The 26560-nt window shown below is 37.3% G+C and overlaps 1 protein-coding gene across 5 annotated transcripts in view; it reads left to right on the top strand.

Annotated features, from left to right (window-relative positions):
- LOC134162035 (ankyrin repeat and sterile alpha motif domain-containing protein 1B-like) overlaps positions 1 to 26560 on the top strand; it is a 309404-nt gene that overhangs the window by 78822 nt on the left and 204022 nt on the right. For 4 of the 5 annotated variants that reach the window (XR_009964170.1, XM_062615451.1, XM_062615452.1 and 1 more), the window contains exons 7-8: positions 4369 to 4479; positions 7561 to 7736. Coding sequence is in view for 4 of the 5 variants with exons in the window: in XM_062615451.1 (XP_062471435.1) it covers positions 4369 to 4479; positions 7561 to 7736 (287 nt within the window). In the remaining variant the exon portion in view is untranslated. The remainder of the gene's footprint in view (positions 1 to 4368; positions 4480 to 7560; positions 7737 to 26560) is intronic. The other variant, XM_062615455.1, reaches the window with a different exon arrangement.

Genomic DNA, 26560 nt, shown 5'->3' with positions numbered 1-26560 from the left:
TTGTTATTATGAAAAAAAAGAGGAGACAGTAGATAAACAGATGAAAAATAACATGAGCCCTGGGAAGGCATGATAAGCTCTGCTGCATAGACGGTATGGAGGGAGTTGTAATGGAAAGCTGTTTCCTCTCTCTTGTGCGCAAGCTGCTTAAGAACCTAGCATTGTTTGTATGTGTTACTCAAATATTCATAAATGGAAAATGCATAAGCAGCTGTAGAACCAGAACTCCTTTCTCCACCCCTCTGCTTAAATAGCTTTGGTGGGAGCAGCACTGGTTTTCTTTTGTGTATTCTCACTCTCTCTTTTTCTCCCTCTCTTCCTGTGGACAAATAGATCTTCCATTCTTATGAGTGCAGGAGGCAGGTCTCACTGGAAAGTTGGAGTTGGTTTCCAGTGAAGGATTTAATTACAGCTGTGTGGGGTGACAAGAATTGGGATCTCAATCCCTCTTTGTTCTTTTTTTTTTTTTCTGAGGGCTTTTCAGCTCCTTTTATACGCTGTAAAGTATTGACTATATTTCTGAATTAATTTAACTGCTGTTGTTTTGGGGACTGGAAGTTTAGCTGCACCCTTACCTATTTCAGGGTCATAGTAGTACTAAAGCGCTTGTTTCTATTTATCTTTCCAGAACAAATGCACAAAAGTCTGCTTATATGCTTTTAACTTAAACATCTAGTGATTCCTGGTTTCTTTGGGAGTGACTTAAACTTGAGTCATTTAGAATCATCCTCTGACAGGTAGGACATAAAGCTAGCCCAGCCTCAGGTGGGCTGCTTCCCAGGGTACCAAGTGAGCTGTTTTGGGAGGAGCTTTTAGAGAGCTCGTGGGTTGGGGCAGGACTCAGGGGATTTGCAGGATGGTCAAACACTTTCTGGGAGAGCTTTGGTGGGGGTGGCAGAGAGTGCTCTGAAGGTTGCTGCGCTTCAGGAAGACACAGAGTGAAGGCGTTAAGGATCCCCCTGCAGGGACATTGCCCGTGGAGGGAAGTGGTTTCCAAGCAAGTATTATTCCTCTGATCTAGTTACTTGGAGAATCTTCTGTTTGAAAAGGTGAGCATTCAGATTTTTAGTCTGATAACATTTGCCTTTTACAGAGTTTGTAAAGTCTCTTGACCCCTTTATGGAAGGTTGCTTTAGGAAGGAACTGTATGGAAATCCACCCCATAGCATGGCCAATGTAGCCTCTAAAAACAAAAAAGGAAAGGAACTCATACTTCAACTAAAAAAACAAAAAGTAAAATAAAAATATTCCCATTAAAAGGAAAAGTGAAAAGTTCTCTGAACCTAATTTAGCCATTACTTTAAAGCCAAGGTTTATAAATAAAGCAAGAGTCTTGACCCAGTCACATCACTGAGGAATTAGGACTCAGAGGAGTTGAAATTAAAGCCCTAGAGCCTGAGCTTTTGGTGCCCCTGGAAGCTCAGCAGCAGCCCCAGCTGAGATGGGCCATCTTCTCTTCATGGTTAATCTTCCTGGCTCTGGCAGCTCTGTGGAGAGGCAGCTGTGTTTCCCTGCTTATGTGTTAACACTTTCCTTTCTGCTTGGCTTTGGCCTAACTGGTTTTACCTACTGAAACTGAGAAAGCTGGAGTTCCGACTCTTTGAACTTTGTAGTGCTTGTTATCTTTGTTATCTTCTTGGGTTCATATTCCCTACTGATCTTATTCCCAATGCTGTGCGGTAACTTTTCTGCTATTATGTTTTGTAATGCATGTCACCTTAGATTGAGGAGGGCTGTATCAAAATTTGGTAACTGTAATGCTACTAAGAAAGCAGTTATTGAGATTCTTAGTATTAATCCTCAGTGAACTGTAATCTGTGGTTTGAGTTAACAGAAGTAAAATACTCAATTTTTCCCAAAACAGTGCGGTGAGGAGACATCTCTGAAGTGGGTATTAACATATGCTCCCTTCACCCCTTATGTACTAGTTATGCTGGCTGTCTTTGAAACATGGAACAGGATGACAGTAAGCTAGGAAGTGGTAAGAATCTCTTGGTTCATGTCCCACATGCCCTTTATTCTGCCCTATCATAGGATGACAGTCTTTTCTCTAAACTCAGTGAGACCACAGCTGGAGAAGCTGTTCTTGTCATTAAGTGGTATAATTGACTCAGCTTGGCTTTTTTGTGAATTATCTTTCTTTTTTTGAGGAAAAATGATAGAATCAAGAGCAGTCTCTCAAGGGCACCATAGTCAGAGTAGATGATGGTAGCAGTATCATCTTTGTCAATAAGTTTGGGCAGGCTTTGAAGATGAATTTCTAGCCAGCTGCAGGTGAATATAATTTGGTTGCTGGTGGAAGCAGCAGGAAACATCCACAGTGTGTACTGTGGCATTTGAAATAAATCACCTGTTTTCTGTCTGTTTCTTTGATAATATTATGGGTAAGTATGCATTTACCCAAACTACAAGCCCCTCACAAGAGAGTTCATGTCTTTTTATCTCTCAGATGTGTCTGGTAGTATTTTCAATAGCACAAAACCAAATTGGGAGTAGAGGTCCTGTATTGTAAGTGTTGCACTCTTGCAAGGATGGCACACTGCTGGCCTGTTTTAAACTCCTACACCATACCTTGTGCTGAGCCTTTTGTAGAGAGTTTTCTGGAAGGAGCTCTGCAGTTTTTAACATAAGTATTTATGGAACTTTATTTGAATTTGGGACTTCCTCCTCAGAACTAGCCTTTAGCAGGAAAGCACATTGGTCTGAAAGTGGAGCCTGTCAAAGAATAAAAAGAGTATTTGAAAAGCTCAGTCTTATATGAGCATTGGACAACAAGGTTAAAGTCCTTCACAATTTCTCCTGCATTTTCTTTCCTGGAAATATCTGTATTGATCCAATAATTTTAACACTCCCACCAGGTAGAACTTCAGTTTAGGTTTGCTTCTTGACAGTCGTACAACTAGAAAGCAAGTATTTCCAGGCATTTTTCCTTTTTCTTTGTGTCTAGCTTCCTTTTTAGTTCTCCTCCATCTTAGACATTAACTCAACAAATAATATAGCTGACAGGGCTGGAAAACATTCTGGAACATTTTGTCATGTTGCTGGTTTTCTCATGGTCTCTTAGAGCTAATCTTTGCTTCTTTGCTTTCAGCACTACACAAAAAAATTAAGTGCCTATTTTCATGTGAAGGAATGTATGAGACATTATCCAGGGGACCATTGCAACCATCAAACTTAATAAATGACATTTTGAAATCATACATTCTTAAAGTACAAACAACAAAACAAACTACAACCTGCAAAGCATTCTGAAACTGCATGCTGTTTGGTGCCATTTCCAATTTCATTTTCTCAGATGTCTATTTTATCACAGATTGTATTTGGGTTTGGGGAATTGTTATTTAATCAGGAATAACAGCAAGCTAAACAAGTGTGTTGTAGATTCTAGAAATTAAATGAGGAAGATTTCGCTTCCCAGAAACTGCTTAGCCCTTCAGTGTGATATTGATGAAAGCAGTTATTGTAGTTCACTTTTGTGTTTGTTGCAACATGCACCATTGTGTTTACTATCTGGTATCAGAAAGAACTTGCTTAAGCAACTTCAGAAAATCAAGAAACTGCAGGTGTAGTATAACTGCCTGAAGTGAGAAACAGTCACTCTGCTGGGAAAAAAAGTGCCACTAATGCATAAATTAATTTATAATTTTATTTTTGTCCTATAATAACATTCATTAAGGTCTTGGTGTTCCATTGAGGTAGCCTGTGTACAAAGGCATATGAAAATAATGTATATATTCACACAAAAAATAATAGTAATAAAGTGGAAATTTAACATGTTAATCATTCCAAGTTTTCCTGCTTTTACAGACATCGTCATGAAGGTGGGACAAGGGAAGTCTCAAGGAGGAAAAGCACAAAAATTTTAGAATACTGCTTTTTAGGCTGCTGGTTTTAACTAATTTTTGAGACTGCATTCTTTTTTTCTCATGTGCTGTCTGTGTGCTACAAGTAGAATATTTGTTTTTCTTCGCAGTATAAATATATCTACTTACTGTGAACCTGAATCCTAAATATTTTAGCTAAAAGCTCTTCACAAATGTAGAAGAAAGAAAACTGAACCATAATAATAAAATGGAACAGTTACATAGGTGTTTCAAGGAAACGGAAAAACACAGGGATACTTGCAACAAATTACTCCTATAATGAGATTTTTCTAGCAGTTTCAGCAGATTAAAGAACTGGCCATTATAGTGTTCTGTAATGCTTTCAATAAATGATTGCCTTGCAGTAGTGTTTATGAATAATTACAAGGGTTTAATATGGAAAACTAGAAAGGTTTAATGAAAAATGAAGTAGCAAATATAATTTTAATTGGAATAAACCCCCTTAATTCAGGAGTTTAAGTGTATGTGTATCTTTAAATTGCAGAATATATGGAAACAGGAAATGCAAGTATTTCAGAGGAACGCCCACTGGAATGCGCAGAACATCAGTCTTGCATTTTGTCCCCAGAAGTTCCTCCGTCTCCAAAGGCTAAAAGTAAATACATATACTCTGTGAACCAGAAGCTATACTGAACTTCTCTTTAATATTAAAAGTATATTGCTAACACATTTATGCGAACATACAAAATGAAAAAGAGAGGTTAAGAATGTTATTGATATTGAGAAGCTTTATTCCACCCTGAATTACTTATCTTGACTACATACACTGTAATCCCTGTCATACAGGAAAGCAAAGAACTGTATTCTCAAAAATGACAAATCATTGATAGAACAATGTGTTACACTACTTGATCTTAAATCTTTTTAATTTATCTGACCTTACACATTTCATAATCAAGTAAAACCAAAGGATACTAGATTTGTTGAAATACTCTGCAGGCATCATTCACATTCAGGTTAAAGAGTGAATCTATCTTTCCCAGTGAGTACCTCTTCCAATTGTGTTACATTTGGATGCCTCTTTCAAAATTTGTGTGTATGCTGCTGTTTCCATTCTTCTTCTAACATATCTTGCATATACCATGACCATCACTATTGTGTGCACATGCTTTCATCTTCCATTTTGGTTCACCCTTTACACACCACAGCCACTTAAATAGGGCATTTCCTCTGTGATGTCATCCTCCTCTTCCATGAAAATCATCTTCCTGTAAAACCAAACCTGACTTCTGCCTTCTCTAATCATCCAAAGTAAATGTAATTGACTGCTGGCAAATAAGTAATTTTTTTTTTTTTTTTTTTTTTTTTAAAAACATGTGGGGTTTTGGTCATGGTTGGGGAGGGGTGTGATTTTTGAACTTTACAGGAAGAGTGTTTATTCATGAGAAAACTAAGCTTACTGCTGCATACCAGGTTATGATCTTCATGGTGACAGCAAACAAATGCTCCAGTTCCAGTCATGTTTCCCATTGGGGTTCTTAACTGACAGATGATGTATGAAGATAAATAGTTCCTTTGAGATTAGTAGAATCATGAAGTTAACTAACCTGTGCAGCACAAATGCCTGTCCTGAAATTAAGTAGTAAATATTTTTTAAAATGCATTTTTCTTCTTAATGGTAGGGTCATGATGTTACACTCCTTGTTTCCACTTTAAAGGGATCAATAGTGTAAAACATGCTGTCTGGTTTTGTCTACTGTGTAATCTGATTCTAAAGGAAAGAAATTGTAGTTGATTGTGCTGCCCTTCCATCTGTTTTCCATTCTCTGACAATCTCATTTCAAATAATTTAAACTGAATTTGGAAGAGGGATAGCAGTATCAATTACCTTTCTGTGGCTTTTGTGAAAATAGGTAGCTAGATAGATGAGAGACCTTAATTAGCACCTACATTGAAAGAAATAAGAAAAAATTATCTTTTATGTATTTGTTCTGGTAGCAATGAGCCAGCCAGTTAGCATACACTTACAAGTCTGTCAGCATCCTTGCACCCTTGCAGTTGCAGTTTTGTCACATAGAATTCATTCTTGCCCGGTAAGAAATATTGCAGGCTGGATGTGGGAGAATGTGGGATTGGGGGTGCAAACATAATTCTGTAGGAAAAAGTAGTCCTGTTCCTTTTTAGGGCACTGTATCATGATTTTAGACTAGTTCTTGATATTTAGGTATTTTACTTACAATTTTTAAATTCTTATATTAACCTGGAATAATTTTAATTTTCTAATTAAAAAAAAAAACCTGATTAGATTTCTGTTTCATGTAAAAGTTTTGTGCAGAGTTACCATTGGTAAGAGTAACAAGTTTTGAATGCAAAATTTCTGTTACTTAGATATTAAAAGGCAATGAGATGTTTTTAATTATTAGCTTCTGTTATTGGATCTGAAAGTTTCAGTCATAACTGGCTATAGTTGTAACTTTAAAAAATATTATGGAATATTTATGTTTACCCAGCATAAAAGCAGTGACTATGAAGAAAAATTAACACAAAACCAGCTCTAGACCACGCTGACATAATCTTATCTGGGGCTTCTTTAGTTACGTTAATGTACCTATGTGTTGTATGTATACTGAGCTTAATATGCTCACTCTGTTTTTTCCTTTTCAGCATTTTATTCCTGAAGATGGAGTAAAATGGATTTTTTTCTGTATTTTATCAAGTCTAAGGACTATAGTTTCCAAGCATATGACTCTTGTAAACCTAGTAAAGAGAAGGGATTTCTTATTTGCCCCTGGAAAAGCTTGGCTTTCACTCACATTTTCATTGCTATTACTGAAGGTAGCTGTATAACACACTTGTAGTAGACTATCAGAACCTCATGCAGTTGTTCATAACAAGTAGCTTTTTACTTTGAGGGGGTCTTGCTGCTGCCAGTGGGTTATTTGCTGAAAATACTCAATGTGATTCTAATACTTATTACTACCAGTATTTCTAATAGTGACCCTCAATTAGTATAGACATATATAAAGCCCATTGTCTTACTATGCTGTTAGATTTCTGAACTAAAGATATCTGTTAAATTAAGGAGGAAACAGGAAACACAATGCAGAATGCACTAAACATGGTTTTCTGATAGACTGCTGTAGGGAGGCATGCACGTGGCTTTTGCCCAGTATAACCTTCCACCATTCCGCTTAATCCTGGGAAAGTGAACAAGAATTTCTTATAAGACACAGCTACCTTAATGGGAAAGATGTGCATTCTCAGCAACTCAGTTCCAAACTACTCACGGTTTATGGAATCTGTATTGTAGTGTATTAACTGATCACAGTAGCCAGCGTGAACCTGATGCAGAGTACTGCAGAGTGGCACTGATTTTGTATGTTTGTAGAAACTTTCCTTTCCTGGATTAATTTTACATCCTTGGATAATTGCTATTTCTAGCTAATTATGAGGATTAGAAAACAGAGAAAGGGTAAGTATATACTGGAATTCATCCTAATTAAATGCAAGGTACAGGGGACTGAAGAAGCATGTAGATTACCTCCAGTGATTCCCATTCTCGAATGAGATGCTATTATTTTTGAGGTGAGAATTGTGCATGAAGATCACTGTTTGGATTCTAAAGCATGGAATATAACAAATACTTAATACAATTTAAAGAATGTGCATTTCCTTTTTAGGCATAAATTACCCCTGGTATTCTAAGTATTGACTAATGGTGTGTCTGTTTTTAAAGGTGAAGCTGTGACTGGAGAATTATCAAAGCTCTTAGATGAAATCAAATTATGCCAAGAAAAGGAATACTCTTTTGAAGATCTGTCTCATACAATATCAGACCATTATCTGGACAATTTTAGTAAAGTATCAGAGGAAGAACTTATGACCAGTGGAAGCCAAACCAAGCTTAATGTAGTAAGTAAGATGGGATACAAAGACTATATATATTCAGTTATATCTCCTTTATTTATGGCACATTCAAGAAAGAAATAGTACAAGAGTGAGACTAGTACAAGTCTAACATTAAATTAGAAAAAAGTAATTTACCATATGGTCCTTGCAGATTTAGGATGTAATGTTTCCCTTACTTTGCAAAGATATTGCTTACCACACCTCAAAATGGTTTTTCATGGCACCGCTAATATGACTGAAAGTTCAGGTTAGTTATTGAGTGTGGGCAGTGCAAGGAAGGGTTTTTTGAGAAATCAGTTGAAATCGGTGTGCTCAGTACTATACCAAAGACTAAATACTTGCAGAATCTCATCAGAAGTGCCCCTCAAAAGAAGCAGCTAAGCATCTTCAGTTATGGTCCTTGTACATTTTATGGCTATATAGCTTTCCCAAGCCTACTGGTATTAAAGACCGAGTCTCTAATACTGAAAATTGTTGTGGTTGTGATAGTTCAGTGATTTCCAACTACAGTTGAAAATATTACTTCATTACCATTAATCCTGTGAATAAAGTGCTCTAAGATTCATTTTTTCTTTACAGTATAACAAGGCTTTTTTTCTTCTTTTTTTATTTAAAAAAAAAATAAAATTGAATTATCTTCTTCAGTAAGTAAATTAAATGGGATTGCCCAGGGAATAAAGCACAGTACAGAGGGAAAATGCTAAGTGCTAAATTTCAATTAATGCTCATAAATTAAGAAAAAATATGCTTTATTATGTGAGGAGAAAGCATGGCGAGTTAAGGATTTTTATGTTCTAGAGGATTTATTACAATAAATATAGACAGAACAAGATTTACAAAGATTGTTAGCTGCCCTGAAATGCCGTAGATACTTCTGTAAAGTCCTTCTAGCTGTTTGAATGATTAGATATATAACCCATATTGAAGTCACCCTGAACAAGCTGGTGCTGATCCCATTTAAGCATTTTTGAGCATCTTTCTTGTGTCTGTCTGTATTTAGGTGCTAACTGCTATTTAAATCTGCTCAGCTGCTGTTCTGCAGAAAATGCAATCCATATAATTCTGTCTACTCATACTGAATTTTTTATAGACTGAAACAAAATACAATGTGAATGGGAAATATTCAGACACTATATCTGTAATTTATGTGCAGCAGGCAGATACAAAGATAAATTAGTCAATAAACCATTTGAGATTTCACCTATTCATATACTGAATATGAAAATAGGTGTGAAAACAAATCTTCAAAAATTAGGACTGTTTAAAGCATGTTGTTGCTAGAGTAAACCCAACTATACAGGCCTATATGGAGAAAATGCTGTGATGTAGGATTTTCCTGTTTGATCTAAAACATCCATATAATTTTAAAAAGTATTTTAAGGTCACTCAGTTTGTTCAGTTGCTACCTGTCTGCCTTGCATCAAAAAGAGAAGTCACTCTCATTTTCAACATACCTTCTTTTGGTTTTGGGGAAGTGCTGCCTTCTCTTGGTGTACAGACGCCCTGTATAGGGATGCGTTATTTGAAAACCCATACGTGCTGTAAGGAGCTATCAAAGAGTAATCGGTAGAAGCACTAAAATGAAGAGATATGTTTAGCTCTGAAAATGGTTACAAAGGTGAATGCTGCCAAACTGCTCTGGGGGTAGGATCAGCAAGCGTGGTGGTGGAAGTGTAGACAGGAGGGTGATGATTGAAGAAACTTAAATGAATATTTATGTATAAAAACATGAAGATACAGAGAGAAAGAGAGAAGTGGAGACATGTATAGATATGGAAAGTCAGAAATAGATTCCTTGGATGTGTATTAAAGAAGAGAGAGATTCTTACAGTTTCTTTTGACTTTAGTTTTCTCCTTCCTGGGAAGCTTCCATAAAAATCTCAGTAGGGTAAGTGGGATCTTCCCTACTGACTGCATTCATTCAGTTCGCATTCATTGCTGCTACACATGCCATGACTGTATGGAGGCAGGGGCAGCATAGGAGTGTGGTAGCACTGGAGCAGTGACTTTTACTGCCTGCAGAACAAAGTGACGCATTTCCCTGTTACCAGCTCCAGCACAGGGCTGATAACTGCACCTGCAGTGTCTCTACAAGCAAGAAGTTACTTCAAGTTCAAATCAGCAGCTTTCCCCTAACTTTCATTGCTGACTGTGCCAGCATCAGCTCTGAAAAGGTGTAGAAGTTGGGTCACTGGTGGAAAAGTGTCAGATGATGCCATTTCCTGGACAAATGTTCATTCCAGAGAATGATGACTGGTACAGGATTTTCAGCTTTTCCTGTAGTTGATCTGCACAGGTTCCAAAATCTAAGTCATGACACTTCATAACTGTTATGGAGATTTTGCAAAGGAACTGGCTGCTAGGAGACATTTTTTGCTGTTGTTCAGAGAAGTAGGAGGCCAAGTTTGAGGAATTTCCTTTTGGAATAATAGCTTGTGGCTCAAAACCTCAGTAAGATGGAGCAAGGAGCATCAGGAGCCACTCCCTGAGGGTAGCATGGGCATATGAAAAAGAATGCATAAGGAAACTGTGTGTGTTGTAAAGAATTTTTTTAATAGATGGCTCTTTTGAAGAGGGTCAAATCAGCTCTGGTACTGCTCTGGCTAAGTAAGGTTTAGATTGATTCAGGACTGCAAAAAGGAATCATAGAATCATGTCTATTTAGGATCCACAGCCTGGAGTTCTTGCCTGAATTGAAGTGCTAACCTGCTTCATTTGAAAGAGCAGGGCTCACTGTTTTTGCTTAGTGTAAGGGTAGTGGGGATACCTACCTCTTAATGCATTGACAGTAAAATGTTTCATCTAGAAAGTGAAAGAGTGGTATTCAGTTCACTCTACGGCATGAGGGTGGGTTTTAACATCGCTTACATAGTCTCCCAAATAAAAGGACAGAGCATCAGCCTATTGATCCCCTCCACTATTATTTTTGGAATTTACAACCATTGGAAAAATACCAGTGCAATCTTGAGAGCAGGACTTGGGACTTCCTATTCACTAGCAAATTCTGCTCTTTTTCTGGCCTCCGATGTCTTTTGCTGTTTATTGATCAGTAATACAGCACCTTTAAAGTACTACATTTTCTTTTGAAGAAGTTATGGGTTGGAACTCTCTTAGCTCAAGGACAGAATTGAGTCCATTCTTCCATTTCCTGAGTTATTGGAAAATTAGTCATCCAGCCATACAGCAAGTCATTCTGGTAGTTTGCAGTAAGGGACTTCCTTCTGTTCATCCAAGTTGGCATTAAAAGCACTAATACATATTATTACTTAGTATGGTTCTGTGGACGAGGTGTGTGACATAAGGCATTAAAAAACTCCAGAGCCTTATATTGTTACAGTATTTTATAGTCAAATAGGAAGCAGATTTGCACAACTGTGAGGCTAGGTGAAACTCGAAAAAAAAGCTTTCTGAATGAAAATTTTGGGTTCAGTCACCTTAACTCCAAATTGCTAGTCAGCACAGCATTGACTTTTAAATCTCCTCAGGACATGGAAGAGCTGAGTAGGAAAATTAAAAGGCAGGATCTTGAGGACTGGAAGGCATAAACGTCTGGGAGGGGAGGATACAAAGAAACAATAAGTAAAAGACTAGCACGGTGTAGATGTGAATAGGAACAGATCTGGAGGTGAGTGAAAATGTCCCCAGAGGACACTTCTGTTCCTTAAGCTGAGGGGGAAAAAATTGGGGGTTCTGGAGAAGCAGACTGTTAGCTCTGTGAATGAAGGGAACAAATAAGAGGGGGTGAAACCTGAATGCTTGTTTGCTGAATAGCATGAAGTCAAATTAGAATAAGTTAACGTGATCTTTTATTGGAAGAGTACATTATAAAGAATAAACTACAGAAAGTCAAGGTGAAGCTTCACTGGAAACTTTATAATTTCAGTGCTTGATTTTACAACTCTGGGTGTGTTTCAATGTACTTCTTGATGTGCTGTCGTGAAAATATTAATTCTATGTTTCCTAGTCTGTCATCACCGGTCATTGAAACATGTATAATATGACATATCAGACAACAGCCCCCTCTTCATTTTCTCCACAAAATTAGAGGCCAAATTGAACATAATTTTGCAGCTGGAAATATGGTTTATTATGCTGCTTCAGAGAGAGCATGGGATCATTTTAGTTAGAATTGTCCATTTTTCTCAAAGGCTTGTGCACTGGCTAGGATTGATGGGGGGGGGGGGGTGGTGGTGGTTCATAGACTTTTATTCCCAGTTCCTATCTGCCTTTTTTTCCCCCATTTTGCTCACTGGGACTTAAACATGCTTTTCAGTTCCCTTGTGTATGCAAAAACATGCAAAGCCCTGAGAGCTGCTGCACAGCTGTGCTGGGAAAGTGTTACACTTGTGTATTGTTCAGTGCTGCCATAATTATAGTTTTATTGTGTTTGCTAAATATAAAACTTTGACTCCAATTAACTAGGATTTGATTGGTCAGCAAGCTGGAAAAGGAGCTGTGCTTCAAAACATGTTCCAGAAAGCATGAGGTAGAAAAAAAAAAAATGTAGGGATGTAGGGAAATCTTTGATTGTATCGCAGTTTAGTTAACTTGGGTGTTTCCTTTAAAAAAATATTAAACTGTCTTAAGTCTGATTGCTGGCAAAATCAGCTTTTGACAATAATTCATCGTAGTTTCAGTTAAAAAAAGAAAAACGACTAATTTAAAAAATATTTATTTTCCAATAGATGGCAGTCTGGCTCAGTAATTTCAAGGCAAAAGTAGCCATCTTATGTAAGAGTTTTTCAACTTTTTTTATTGCTACATTAATAGCATGTATTTTTAGCATGGTTGATAGTACAAAGTGCTTAAAAGCAAACACCTGTAATACTTATAAGAGGGAAATTCATACCGTACATCATAACATACATTTAAATTTCAATCAAAAATATCAGGGCTAAATTTGGAGGTATTATAACACAGATGTTACATGTGAAGTGTGTATTCAAACTATCTTGTGTGAATTCAAGAGCAAGTAAGAAAATTTAAATAGGTATAACTTGCAAAGCAGAGATCCAGAAAAATGAAGTGTGTCAAGAAAATGAGCAGAAAACTGTCAACATGTATATTGTGAGGAATCTTCCTAAGCTCCTGGAAGTAAATCTCTGTAATTTAGATTCGTCTGTCCTTGGAGTACTAACATCATTACCAATTTCTTGTCTGTTTGAGGCTCCTGTGTATGTATTCATGTGAGGACAAATTATTCTAAATGTAATACTAAAACCAGAAATATGCTGTATTTATTACAATCTATTTACTCTATTTGTTTCTTACATAAAAAAAAAAAAGAGAGAGAGAGAGAAAAGAGAAGTATGAGCTTTTTGTTCATGTAAGAAAGAAATTCCTGGGGATACCAGAGAATATGTTACTTTTATTTGCTTTGGACGGCCTGTGATTGCAAAACAAAAAATAGGGTGTTCAGAACTTCTATACCTCTATATGTGTCTGTATGAGCATATATATATTTGCAAGACATACATATTGGATACAGTACATCTTAATCTTTTCCTTTCATAAAAATGATATTTATTTTAATGATTATTTTCATTAACATTTACTCTTAAAAGAGGTTCATCTTATTCTATGTTCAAAAGTTTATTCCAGTCCTTACTTAAGAATGGCTTTGGAAGGTGTTGTTTTCGCAGTAATACAGTTTTCTCTGCATTTTTTGAGGTCATGAGAATTTTTGAACTAAACCCGATTTTTAGATAAGAAAAACCTACCATATACACTTAATAAAACTGAAGCTCTAAATTGAAGTATTTTCTTCAGATCAGTCCCTTTAATCTTGTATAGCAGGTGGTTCCTTGCAATATTTGCTTTTACATTTATGCTGTTGTGTTTGGAAGCATAATACTAAACTAAATAATCAATTTGCAAGTGCAAATGCAGTATCTTGCTGTCTTTGGATATGTGACATAACTTTAGAGTAAAGGCATAGCTTCTGAAAGTGTTTTGGTGCTCTTAACAGCAGAGTATATGTTAAAGGATTTTACTTAATTACTGGTAATACTGAGAAACTTAAGTTATAAAGTGCCCATATTTTTTTGCTTACAGAATAAAACTGAAGATAGTAAAAACATGTAGGATTATAGTGACTGCGCTACACAACAATTTTACAGAAGTGGCAGCAGTTCATCTGATTAAATTTAATGTGGTTATATAATAGATAATAAAGGCTGGCAGCAGTAATTTAAATTTATACAAGAAGAAAGGTTCTGTGTAGTCTCAGGAAAATGATTTGGATTTCATCACAGGCACATAAATGTCAATTTCTGCTTACTTCTGTCATCCAGAAAGGGAAGTTCATACTTACACACATTGAGAGTTGGAAAAAAAAGTACACTTAACAACATCTTATATTAACACTGTTGAAAACAGTGATGGTACATATTCAAAGAAAAGATGCAATTTTTACTCTCTTATGTCAGAGTACCAAGAAGATTAGGGTATATAAAGGCAATAAAACTATGATCATATTTAGATTATATCTGAGGGGAAATTTGAAAGTATAGAATTGTGGTTTGTTATTTTTTTTTCTGGAAGAAGACAGCTCAGAATGAATATATTATAGGGGAATAAAATTTATGGATGATCGTTTAGAAATCAGTTATCCTGACTAATTTTTTTTTTTCCTAAGGCAAACACCTATTTTTTATTAAAACAACACATATTAAAATATTTTTAATTATTATTTTGCAAAGTAATAATCAGTGGGATTCGTTAAAGAATGTTCTATTTACCGTGACATTTAAATAAATAGTGGCTGGGCTGAAATATTGCAGTGGCCAAGAGCAACCAAATGTGCTGGATTAAAATGTTTGCAACATGGATCAAACGTAGTAGCCTTTAACAATTATCACACTCTTTCATAGAGGCATTACTGACAGCATAAGAGAAAATACCACGACAATGATGATTAGCGAGCCAGAAGTATATACAATGGCTGACTAATGAGGATACATTAAAAACACATTCAAGAGCAATTTTAGTTACTTATTCATTACAGAACAGTAAGACAATCAGGACCAATTGTTTGGGACTCCATGGAGAGAAGCAGATAAATTTGTAGTTATTTAATACATTAACATTTATTGAATTCCATACTACATCTTTGCTGTGTTTTGTAGGTATTTTATGGTGTATTAAAAAAAATGGAAGAGAATTGTATTCAGAGTCAATGGTTGGAATATTGTTGGTTTACTTATCTATCACTTACAAAGAGGGAATTAATTTATGTATAGCCAAATTTTGACATTGCAAGAATTTTTTACGAAGTTCTTCTTTAACTGTTACACATAATTCAGTTATAAATCTTATTTTGCAAGCATGTATTTACTCTTATTTCTGTGGCAAGTAAAACTATGAGCGCTGCCTCTCCCATGATATGTAAACTTTACTATTTAAGACTCCCTTGTTGTAAAGGACCACCCACTCTCTGAAGGTAAGATTATATAACTTTAAAATTGTTCTTAAAAGCTACTGCCCAACTAAAAACCATCTGCTAGTTCCAGTTTGAAATGTACACAGTGGTATTTCCCTCTGAGAAGAACTGTTGCTGTTATTTCTTTCATTGGACGTTTGTAATGTGACATCCAGTACAAAGCTGTCTTGGTTTTTATTTTTATTATTTTACAAAGATAGAGTTAATTTTCTTCCATTTGGTCAATATAGGATGATACACTCACTATAAGCTACTTTACAAAATGATTTCTAAGTTTTATTTAAACATGAGCTGTTTATTACAAAGAAGCAGAGGGAAACATACCAACTTCATATATTTTTTTTGTCCCTTTTGTTAGGTTCTAGTTATTAAAATAGGTTATTTTTTGTATCTGTAGGTTATGCTGTTCTTCAGTGCAGTATTGTAAAGATTTCAGTGCTAGAGGGATCCTAACAGCAGCTATGTGGAACTCAAAATGATTTACCTGGTGGCATGCTTCACAGCCAACTAAATTAGCCTGCAGCTCCCTGCTGCTGTGATTCCTGATAGAAGTATTGCTTCACAATCCTCCAGTGTGCTGCATAGACCTACCCTGTGAGATAGTCAGCAGTTACTTAAGAATATAAAATCCCAAAACATGACAACACTTAGTGCGATTTAAACTAGATGGAGTAAAGTATAACTAGAGGAAGGCATTGGCCAAGCCACCAGTTAATCTAATCTGCATTAAAAAGTACCTACTGCTTTTCCACTAGAATGATTTTGTGGAATATTTAACAGTCTGTGCAATTATGTATGTGTGTGGCAAATTCCTTTGCTATCAGATATGTGCAGGAAAATAGTTTACAGACAAATGAATCTCTCTCAATTTTAGTACGTGCTTAGCTTGCACTGGAGAATCCTAAATGTATCTAATCTTTTTGCTCTGATCTGTTACATTGTTTACCACGGTGACCTTCTATTACTATGTTTTGCAGAACACATGCTGTATGGTAGGTCTTTTATTTGCTGAGTATATACTTCCATTTATTCTTATATAGTAAAATCAGACAGAGTAGAAAATAACAAATATTTTTTTTGTCCACCCTCCATAATTTGCAATATTTCTGGCTTGTTCTTTCTTAAAGCTATCTTTTGCCTAAGTAATCCTAGCATTTCAGTTCATTTTGTATGTAAATCTTGCCATGCTGCCAAGCACTTCACATGCCCTGCTGTGGACTCTTTCATCTTAGGTAAATCTCTTTTATATAATGAACTCAGATAAGAGTGTAGCATTTTTTCAGATAAGGTAATTATAACATGAGCTTTTAAGATCAAAGAGCTTGTTTGTCTTTATGGCTTTCAAGCTGTATATAAATTCAGGGTGCTGTGGAAATGATTAGTAATATTTTATCTACTCAAGAGTCCTATTGGACAGCTGTGTTCCTTTAAATTGCCTCCAGAAGATTTTTGCATTTTTGCCACAAGGACCATTTTAGCTCAGAGACTGTCATATGTTGTACTGAACACATACGTAATTTGAACACTAACCTCTGTTTCATTATACTTAGATGAATACCAGAGAAACCTACAAATCTCAACAGGATTAGCCAGGATCAGATGACTCTATCAGAACTGATCTTGAGATCATCTTCCCAATATGAAGTATATTTACTTTAATTAAATATCTTTTTGTGTGTGTTATTCAGTGCTTTAGAGAACTTCATTTTACCCCTATTTATGCCATTATTTTTTAACATCCCTGAGCTGCCTGTGCCATTGTGGACACTGTTGCCAGGCTTGCATAGCAGAACATTTGTCCATTCCATTTCTTCCATATGCTCTGTGCCCTCCATCCTGTGAGTGTAGTACTGTAACTCAATGCCATTTTTGAGCTACAGTATTCAACTTCATGTAGGATCAAGAGAATTTCAGTCACTTCTGAAGAACAAGAAGATACTACCATGAGATTTCCACCCAGACTAGTGATTTTATAATAGTAACTCAAATCTCTTTGTCATTGTAATTTTTACAAAACCAAATAATCAGAAAGACTGATGACTTTTGCTATTACTAATGTATCAGTCACCAGAGATGTTTCTCTCAGGTTCTGACCTTCCCTAGAGGCCTGCCAAAAATCTGTCACTGACTCCTGCCCTGCATTTGCCTCCGGTTTCTCCTCTCCTCAAACTTTTCTCCCGTGTTCTAGGCAGAATCAGAACACTGAAGATGTGTTCTCATCTCAGAAGAGAACAAAAACTTCTTTTTATCATGATCTTCCCTGGTTCTCTTAAAATTAATTTTCTCCCCATTTTATCAGAGTATCAGCAGTTGAGGTGCTGAAATTCCAAAGGTGGGAGCCAGCCGGCTTAATATTAAGTGTCTTGTATCACTGTGGATGTGCAAGGTACCTTTTGCATGGGGCTAACATAGGCTCACTCATGCCTTCAGGACCTCACTGTAGAGTCAACTTAATCAAGATTATAATGTCCCTCCAGTAGACTGGCAGTGTTAACATTAAGGATTGAAAAGTATTTGTGAAGCTTTACTAATCTGTTTGGTTTATTTTGTTTGAGCATGTAACAATATACAAGGCATAAGGAAGATAAAGGACTTTGCTAGCATTTAAGTATGATTTGATTTAATTTCTGCTCTTTTGAAAAATTAGTTTTGATAGTTTGTAAAAAGCCTAAGCTTGAATATGTGGGAGATTTATTTTTTGCAGTCATATGTAGGTATTACCCTAGGGGAAAGATAACTGAGTTAACAAGGAAAGAAGGAGCAAGAATGCTTTAAAATGTGCGCTTTTCTATCCTGCAATCTTAAACAAGGCATATATCATTCTAGAACTGTTTAGCATATTACAGAGGTAGGTGTTGCAGCAAAATTTCTGGAACTGTCTCACTGTTGTCAGCAGGTACCAATGCATGTTTGATTGTGTTTTTTAATGCATACTGACCTTAGACTAAAGGAGTATTCTGCCTACACAAGAGGATACAAATAGCGGGGGGGGGGAATCTTAAATATCTTGAAGTCATGCCTGAAGTCAACACTGATTTCTTCTCTGCACTCTTGGTATAAGATAAAGTCATTAATCTTGGAACTAACAGTAAAGCTTGATGATTACCATCTGATAGGAAATGCATAAGGAGAGCAAGAAGCATATGGGTATGTCTCTCACTTGATTTCTGTAGTGAGAGGAAAGCTCAGTTTTATCCCTATGGTGTAAGCAGAAGATGGAACCTACTCATCCGTCAGAGCTATGTGAACAACTACAGGATCCAGTAAGGGGTGGAGAAAGTGTAAACATATGGTTTCACTATATTGTATTGTATGATTCTTTTGAAGTTGAGTAAATACCTACTCTTTTAGCAGCATCAGTCCCAGTTTCCCTTCTTCGCTTCTTCTTAGTAAGGAGTATACAAATAATGACGAATTCTGCTATATTTCACAGGGCAAAATGATAAGTTAATACAAAAGAATGCTTTCTTTAATTTAGTAGCTGAGGATAGAACATTAGGCAACTTGTTTGGACTACTTGCTTAATTTAGTTTTTATTCTATCCTACTGGCAACAAGAACACTTATAATATAAAAAGAGTATTTTTGTCCTTAAGTCTTGAGGCAGTTGACCACTCATCACGTAGAGTTTCATAGAATCATAGAATAGAATAGAATCATAGAATCATAGAAAAAATAGGGTTAGAAAGGACCTTAAGATCATCTACTTCCAACCCCCCTGCCATGGGCAGACACACCTTACGTTTCATTGCATTCTGTTGGCAGATTTTTTTCAGTCACTGTGAATAAGCTCAGCAAGTAAAAAAAGGAATAGCAGAAAATTATATTGGACTAGATTCTTATAACTCCATAAAATATTAAGATCACAAGTTAAGTCAGAGTTAAGTGGGAACTGCCTAATATTTGCTATGCATTAGAAATGTTTGCCCATGGAATTAATATAGGTCTTCAGTGTGCTGTAGATGCCCCTACTAACTTTTCTGCAGCTTCTGCAGCTTTCTGATTTCAGTGGTATAAGTTTTTAAATTGGGATTAGAAGCAGAAACCAGGGTTACTTGATCATGCATATATCTTTTTTTACACGTTTCTTTACTTTTCCAGAGAGATGTAAGAGTTGAATGACTTACACCTCTTTTAATAATCTGTTTTCTTTTTTCTTGGCATCTGTCCTTCCTAAATTTATTATAAGTCTCGGTTTACTGCCATGAGGGAAAATCTCAGAAGAGGCTATTCAATTTTATTTGCTTCAGTAGTTATTTAAGATTGAGCAGTTTCTATTAATACTACTGCTATTATTTCTGTTGATATTGATGCTCTGCCCAATATCTCTGGAATATGAACTGTTCACAGCCTGCAAAGAAGCAGCCTCAGCACTGCCTGTCAATCTTAGAGAAAATAATGTTAAAATGTAAAAACATTTTATTCCTATGCTGGTCTTTCTTTCAGTTATTAATAGCTGATTCCTTATGGGTACTGGAGTATTTACTATCTCTCCAAAATGGCGTTTCCTTTAAGGAGTTTTAGTAATTTAAGAGCTCACATGTTTAGCCACAGATACTTCATAAGAAATACAGTGATACACAGGAGTCATATGTGAAAGCATGTTACTGACCAACTTAATTATTTTACAGGTATTCTAAGACACTATATGATGACTGGCGGAAGGAAGAGTTTAAGTATTGGCTCTTCATCTACTTAATAGTATATCTGAAAAACAACATAAAGGTGTGTTTGCATTGCAGCAGATCTGTACATACTATGCACACAGCAAAAAGAACAGTGCAGATGAGCTAGCAGGGGAAGAGCAACCATTGTCCTAAATCTACTGGTAGTACTGGTTATTGAGATGACTGCAATGATACCACTGTTTTATGTAAAACAGGAGAAATCAGCAGCTTGCGTATGAGCTTCACACTGGCACATTTTCCTACAAGACAGCAAAACCTTTGCCTTCCTAATGAAGATGATTTTGAGTTCTACTTCCACCTGCCATGTAAATCAGCCTGCATTAAGAGTTGCTGTCCAGTTGTATTCTGCATCTCCTCTGGGGAGTTCTGTGTGATCCTTTAATACCCCTAGAAAAGTTTGAGCTTTTGCATGTTTTACTGATATCAAAAAGTAGGTTATTATTTGTCTGATCTTTTCCGCTTAGGCTTTCAACTCCTATAGCATGTCAAGACTGATTGTCAGCTATTCTACTGCATTGTTTCCATATTATATTTAGAATCATAGAATCATAGAATAGTTAGGGTTGGAAAGGAGCTTAAGATCATCCAGTTCCAACCCCCCTGCCATGGGCAGGGACCCCTCACACTAAATCATATCACCCAAGGCCTCGTCCAACCTGGTCTTGAACACTGCCAGGGATAGAGCATTCACAACCTCCCTGGGCAGCCTATTCCAGTGCCTCACCACCCTAACAGGAAAGAATTTCCTTCTTATATCCAATCTAAACTTCCCCTGTTTAAGTTTTAACCTGATATCCCTTGTCCTTTCACTACAGTCTCTAATGAAGAGTCCCTCCCCAGCATCCCTATAGGCCCCCTTCAGATACTGGAAGGCTGCTATGAGGTCTCCACACAGCCTTCTCTTCTGCAGGCTGAACAGCCCCAACTTTCTCAGCCTGTCTTCATACGGGAGGTGCTCCAGTCCCCTGATCATCCTCGTGGCCCTCCTCTGAACTTGTTCCAACAGTTCCATGTCCTTTTTATGTTGAGGACAGCAGAACTGCACACAATACTCCAGGTGAGGTCTCACGAGAGCAGAGTAGAGGGGCAGGATCACCTCCTTTGACCTGCTGATCAGGCTCCTTTTGATGCAGCCCAGGATACGCTTGGCTTTCTGGGCTGCAAGCGCACACTGCCTGCTCATGTTCATTTTCTCATCAACCAGCACCCCCAAGTCCTTCTCTGCAGGGCTGCTCTGAATCTCTTCTTTGCCCAACCTGTAGCTGTGCCTGGGATACCCAGGTGTAGGACCTTGCACTTGGCATGGTTAAACTTTGTAAGGTTGGCATCAGCCCACCTCACAAGTGTGTCAATGTCCCTCTGGATGGCATTCCTTCCCTCCAGCGTATCAACCAAACCACACAGCTTGGTGTCATCGGCAAACATGCTGAGGGTGCACTCAATCCCACTGTCCATGTCACGGACAAAGGTGTTGAACAAGACTGGTCCCAGCACCGATCCCTGAGGGACACCACTTATTACTGGTCTCCAGCCAGACATTGAGCCATTGACCACAACTCTTTGTGTGTGGCCATCCAGCCAGTTCTTTACCCACCCAGTGGTCCATCCATCACATTGATGTCTCTCCAATTTAGAGACAAGGATGTTGTGTGGGACAGTCTCGAACGCTTTACACAAGTCCAGGTCGATGACATCAACTGCTCTACCCCTGTCCATCAGTTCTGTAGCCCCATCATAGAAGGCCACCAAATTTAGCACTTAGGTGACAATATAGCAAACTACTAGTGATTTGTTGCTGATGGATCTGTAGATAATCTGGCACAAATGCTCTTCAAGGCCTTCCTGATTATCCACTCTTAACCAGCATTCATATTCAGATGACTAATTCAGTGCTGTATTTAGTTACTCATTAGACTGGCTTTATCAATTCAGGTATGATTTTCTCTTATGTCCTTCATTAAGCCAGCAGCTACTTAATGGAATAATAACTGCGTTTTCATTAACACACTTTTATTGAGTATATGTATGCTAAATAAAAAACTCTACACTGGAGGAGTAATAAATTAGTGGCTTCTGCCTACTCACTTACCACCTGATTTCCCCCCTACTTAAATTTTTGTTCCTTCTGCTCTATTTCATGACAAATAATGTATTTTCTATAAGTTTCATCATTCTACCACCCACTTATCCACCCTCTCTTTCACAACTTAAAAAAAAGAAAAATACATGTTTTACAGCAGATTTGCTTTGCAATTACATTGCAGTAAGTTTGTCAAATGTTATATGATAACATTCAGATACTATAGGAATGTAAAATACAGAGATGCCTCTGTAGTTATTCTCCAAGCGGTACTTTTTTTCTGTGACATTTAAAGCCAAAAATTCTGGTTTGTACTTTTAATTATATGATTTTTTGTTTTCTTTAGGCAAAGGTAAATGTGCTTAAGCTTTTAATTCTCTCTAATATTTAAAAAAATATTAACACTTGATTTTGGTTTTCCTTCATTATCAGTCTCTTTTTTTTCAACTGGTACATGAGTTTTAGCCAGTGAGTCACATTTTGGAATGAGTCATGTGCATATTGATTCAAAGAGATGCATAAGCCTGTCATTAACATAAGAAATCCTATTAAGTTAACTATTGGAACTATTCATGTGCTTAAACTTCATGACTCAAAAAAAGTTACCAAATTCCTGCTGTTTTGCACAGTCTACATGTGTGTATGCCCTGCCTATGTGCCAGCTTAGGTGAAATATACTGTGCCTGTGGGATGGAAAAGCAAAGAGTGTCCTTGCAGTCTAAATAACCTCCTGAGTTCATTTCTGTCTTGGCGCTTTATGCTTCAGTGTGCCAAGTTCTTCCTTGGTCAAGCAAAACAACTGAAGTGATCTTAAGCATTTGAAATTGATACAAAGTGTGCAGTTAGTCTGATTTATGAGTATTAAGTACATGGTCAAAGTTAGGCAAGTTTTAAAACACAGGTTCACTTTATTTTACTTAATGTTAAGGGGAAGAAATTAATTTGGGCAATTCAATCCTGTCCCAAGCACAGACATTAGAATGAACTAAGTAAGTTGTGGAAGTGCCTATTTTTATGCGTTAAAGACAGCTGGTTTAATCAATAGCTTAAACAAACAGCTCATATTAAATGCTTAGCTTTCAAATGGCTCAAACTAATTTAAAAGAATGATGTTCCCAATGTTTTTTTGAATCAGGACAGTTCACATTGCAGCTCCAAGCAGTGAATACTTCGTCCTGTTAATTTCACACCGAAAAATAAACACAGTAGATGCTTCCCAAGATATTTAAAAATGAAAACTCTATAGATTCCATCTACTATATCATTCTTAACAAATACCTTCTTATTATGGTAAATTGTAGTTACTAAAAGCACTGCTCTGTAATTTTTAAATATATCAAATTCTTGAATTTTCTGTCATTTGAAAATCTTCGTCTACATAGTAAAATTCAGTGGGAGCTCAAGAGAAGATTCTTACTGAAGTACATAGAGGTGTCTTTGTATTTAAGATCTGCACACAAAATGTCGGATCACTAATAGAGGCTTTTATATATAGAGAAAATACTCTTCATATGAAGATTACTATACTCAGTTCAAAAGCTTATGTGTAGTGAAAAATCAATTAGCCAAGATCAGCCTTTTTATTAATAAATGACAGTCTGTTGATGGGCCATTCTTTCTTTATGATTTTTTTTTTAGCAAATGAAAAGCTATCTTAAGTCTTGAAAAATAGTAATTCCTTTATCAATGGAAGAAAAGATATTTGTTGCTATTGTTTATGCCTGGTGTTTTCTGACTAGTTAATAACTTGTCAGGTTTTAAAATCATAAAAATTTTGTGGTATTGTGCATGCATCCTTTTATGAGAGTAGGTTAAATGATGCAGAATTGTCTTAATTGTCATTACTGTTACATGCAAAGATTAATTGAAAAATAGAATGTATGGCCGTGCTTTGAATATACATTCACATGTACTCATTTTATAATCCCATTTTTACTTATAATTTTGACCTTATTCAGTGCATATTGTACTTGCCATCTAGTTCCAGGGTGTATTTGCTTCATACTGTGTCCTGGATTCAGCAGTAGCAGTCATGTTTCTCCTTCGTGGTAGCTGGTGCAGTGCTGTGTTTTGACTTCCAGCCTGGGAACAGTGCTGGTGATGCCGATGTTTTCGGTTGTTGCTGAGTGATGTTTACCCTGACCGAGGACTTTGTGAGGCTCATGCTCTGCCAGGGAGGAGGGGAAGCCGGGAGGAAGCAGAGACAGGGCGCCTGACCCAGGCTAGCCAAGGAGGTATTCCATACCACAGCACGTCATGCCCGGGGTGGGGGGTAACTGGGAGTTACCCGGAAGGACACGGGCTTCTGGGTGGGACTCGTTTTCTTGGCCGGTGGTATTGTATTCTCTTCCCTTGTTATTTTCTCTTATCACTGTTGTTGTTGGTGGTAGCGGTGGTGATTTGTGTTGTACATTGGTTGCTGGACTGTTCTTGTCTCAACCCGTGGGAGTTGCACTCTTTCGATCCTCCTCCCCGTTCCTCCAGGAGCAGGGAAGGGGAGAGCCCCGGGGGGGGAGCCCTCAATCGCTCTCAGCCCGGCACCACTCACTGGGAGTGAGTGAACAAGCTGTCTGGCTAGGGTTTAAACCACGACATACTGTTAGATCCTTCTCTGAAGACTGAATGATTAATTTCTGGGGTGCTCATCATGATAGGTGTCACTTGCCCACTGAGGAGCAGTAACTACACATTCATGTACTTTTTTATCACATATGTGAACTAATTATGTTTGCCTAAAGTTAATATTGTTGCTGCATATAGTCAATTGCCATTATTCTACTGACTTCCAGTTACAGGAATTTCTTTCCAGGTTCACACTTCACTTGAGCTCAAAACATGAGACTACTTTAGCTTTTTTTTTTTTCCCATTTTGTTCAGTTTGTTGGGGCTTTTTTGTGAGTTTTTCTTTATGGAGTTCCAGTCAGAAAATGCTATCACATGCAGCTTGGCTGATGTGCAGTGTTGCAGAGGTAAAGATTCTTCCTGTCTGGAGCTTCTAGAGCTTGGATTTTAAGAGCACTAAATGTCACATACCACTGAAAATGGTCATAGAATAGCTCATGCTGATTGCTGCTGTAGCCTGGTACTTCTGCAAACTTGCCTTTACAATTTTAATGTATCCAGCACATAAAGAACACAAACTTCTTAGTGACCATATCGGAGAAGCTTAAAGCATCCCACAGGGATTATGGCAGAGGCAGGTACAGAGTACACTTCTCCAACTGCTGCTTTAGATGAAAGACCATCCTTTTTCTCTTGGTATTCCCTTGCTGAATACAGGAGGTGCATTCAAAATCTAACCAGATTTGTGGCAAATAAAATGATGACAGAAATGTAAGCTAGGAACCTATTTCTGAAAGAATGGCTGCAGTCATGCAGTGTAAGGTGAAGGACAAGGTAATGAGGATGTGAAACGGCAGAAAAAGCCACCCAAAACAAACTCGAGCAGAGAGAAGGCTGCCTTGGGGGATGTGGGAAAGGTGTTCCCAGGCCACTAAAACGTCTCACTGTTGTCTGCCTGTAAGACACAGCATGTATCTTGTAAATGAGGCTTCTCTTTGTCAGGTTTCTTACTGAATCCAAGGAGGGTACCTTCGGTTAATGTAGGGATCCTGCTGTGATAAAAAAATAATAGCTGATGGTGTTACATTTCATGCCTGTTGTTCATCCCTCAGGGATTTCCCCAAGGGAGCAGCCCGAGAAGCAGCAGGGGGAGCACTGAGCGCACAGGAGCACTGTCCATCTGCCGGCCCGGGCTGCCGCAGCTGGTAACAGCCGCGGCATAGAACAAGCTGCTCAGCCGAATTTATAGAGGCTCTTGAGGAACAGCTTCCCTCTCTATGAGTTCTCAGTATTAAGAAAAAATAGAAGGTTAGACAACAGAACTGTATTTGCCTTTTCACTTGTATTTCACGACATAATTACAGGCCTTTTGGACCAAAGGAGAGGTAGAGGGGCCTCTAAAGTCCAGTGGTTTAGAATAGTATGAAATATTTGCATGGTCCTATGTCTGACAAATTATTTCTTCAGAAGAAGCCTCCTACTGGTTTCATTGTCCCAGACTGAGTGGTAGAATTTAGTTTATCACGTCTTCCTTTCTACCCTCCAGAGACATGAGATTTGTTTTCTGGGTTTTGTCTTTGCGCCTCAGTTTCAAAAATCTGATTTTTCTTAGTATGTGATATGCTGCAAGATAAATGCAAAGTTAACATTAGTGTCCAGAACTATCATGCAATAACAAATAGAAAAGGTCCTATTACTTTATATCTTGAATGGTTTTGCTAGTGCTATGTGGCTATTGCGCTTTTGCTGTAGTGGATACTGCCTGTAAGGGTATTTGCAATACCCCTGCAAATGGATAGTGAATATGAAAAAACAGAGATACAAGAAGTAAAGAAAGATTTTCTTTTGAAATTTCTATGATTCTATGATTTTGATATTTGGTTTTAGATTTCACTGGACTACTATAGGAAAGTCTCCTCTGTATCCTGAAATGAGGGAATCAAATCATATTTTGCCTAGCAATGGCTGCTTATGAATGTCAAGGCAGAAACCAGACCAGTATTCATTGAAAAACAGGGGAAGGAGGGTATAAAAGGAAATAAGATGTTTTGTATTAC

Source organism: Pezoporus occidentalis, unplaced genomic scaffold (genome assembly GCF_034315485.1).
Source record: "Pezoporus occidentalis ecotype Australia unplaced genomic scaffold, CSIRO_AGI_Poc_V1 ctg182, whole genome shotgun sequence".
In the NCBI taxonomy this organism is placed as follows: domain Eukaryota; kingdom Metazoa; phylum Chordata; class Aves; order Psittaciformes; family Psittacidae; genus Pezoporus; species Pezoporus occidentalis.
This window is presented reverse-complemented; position numbering and strand designations above follow the sequence as displayed.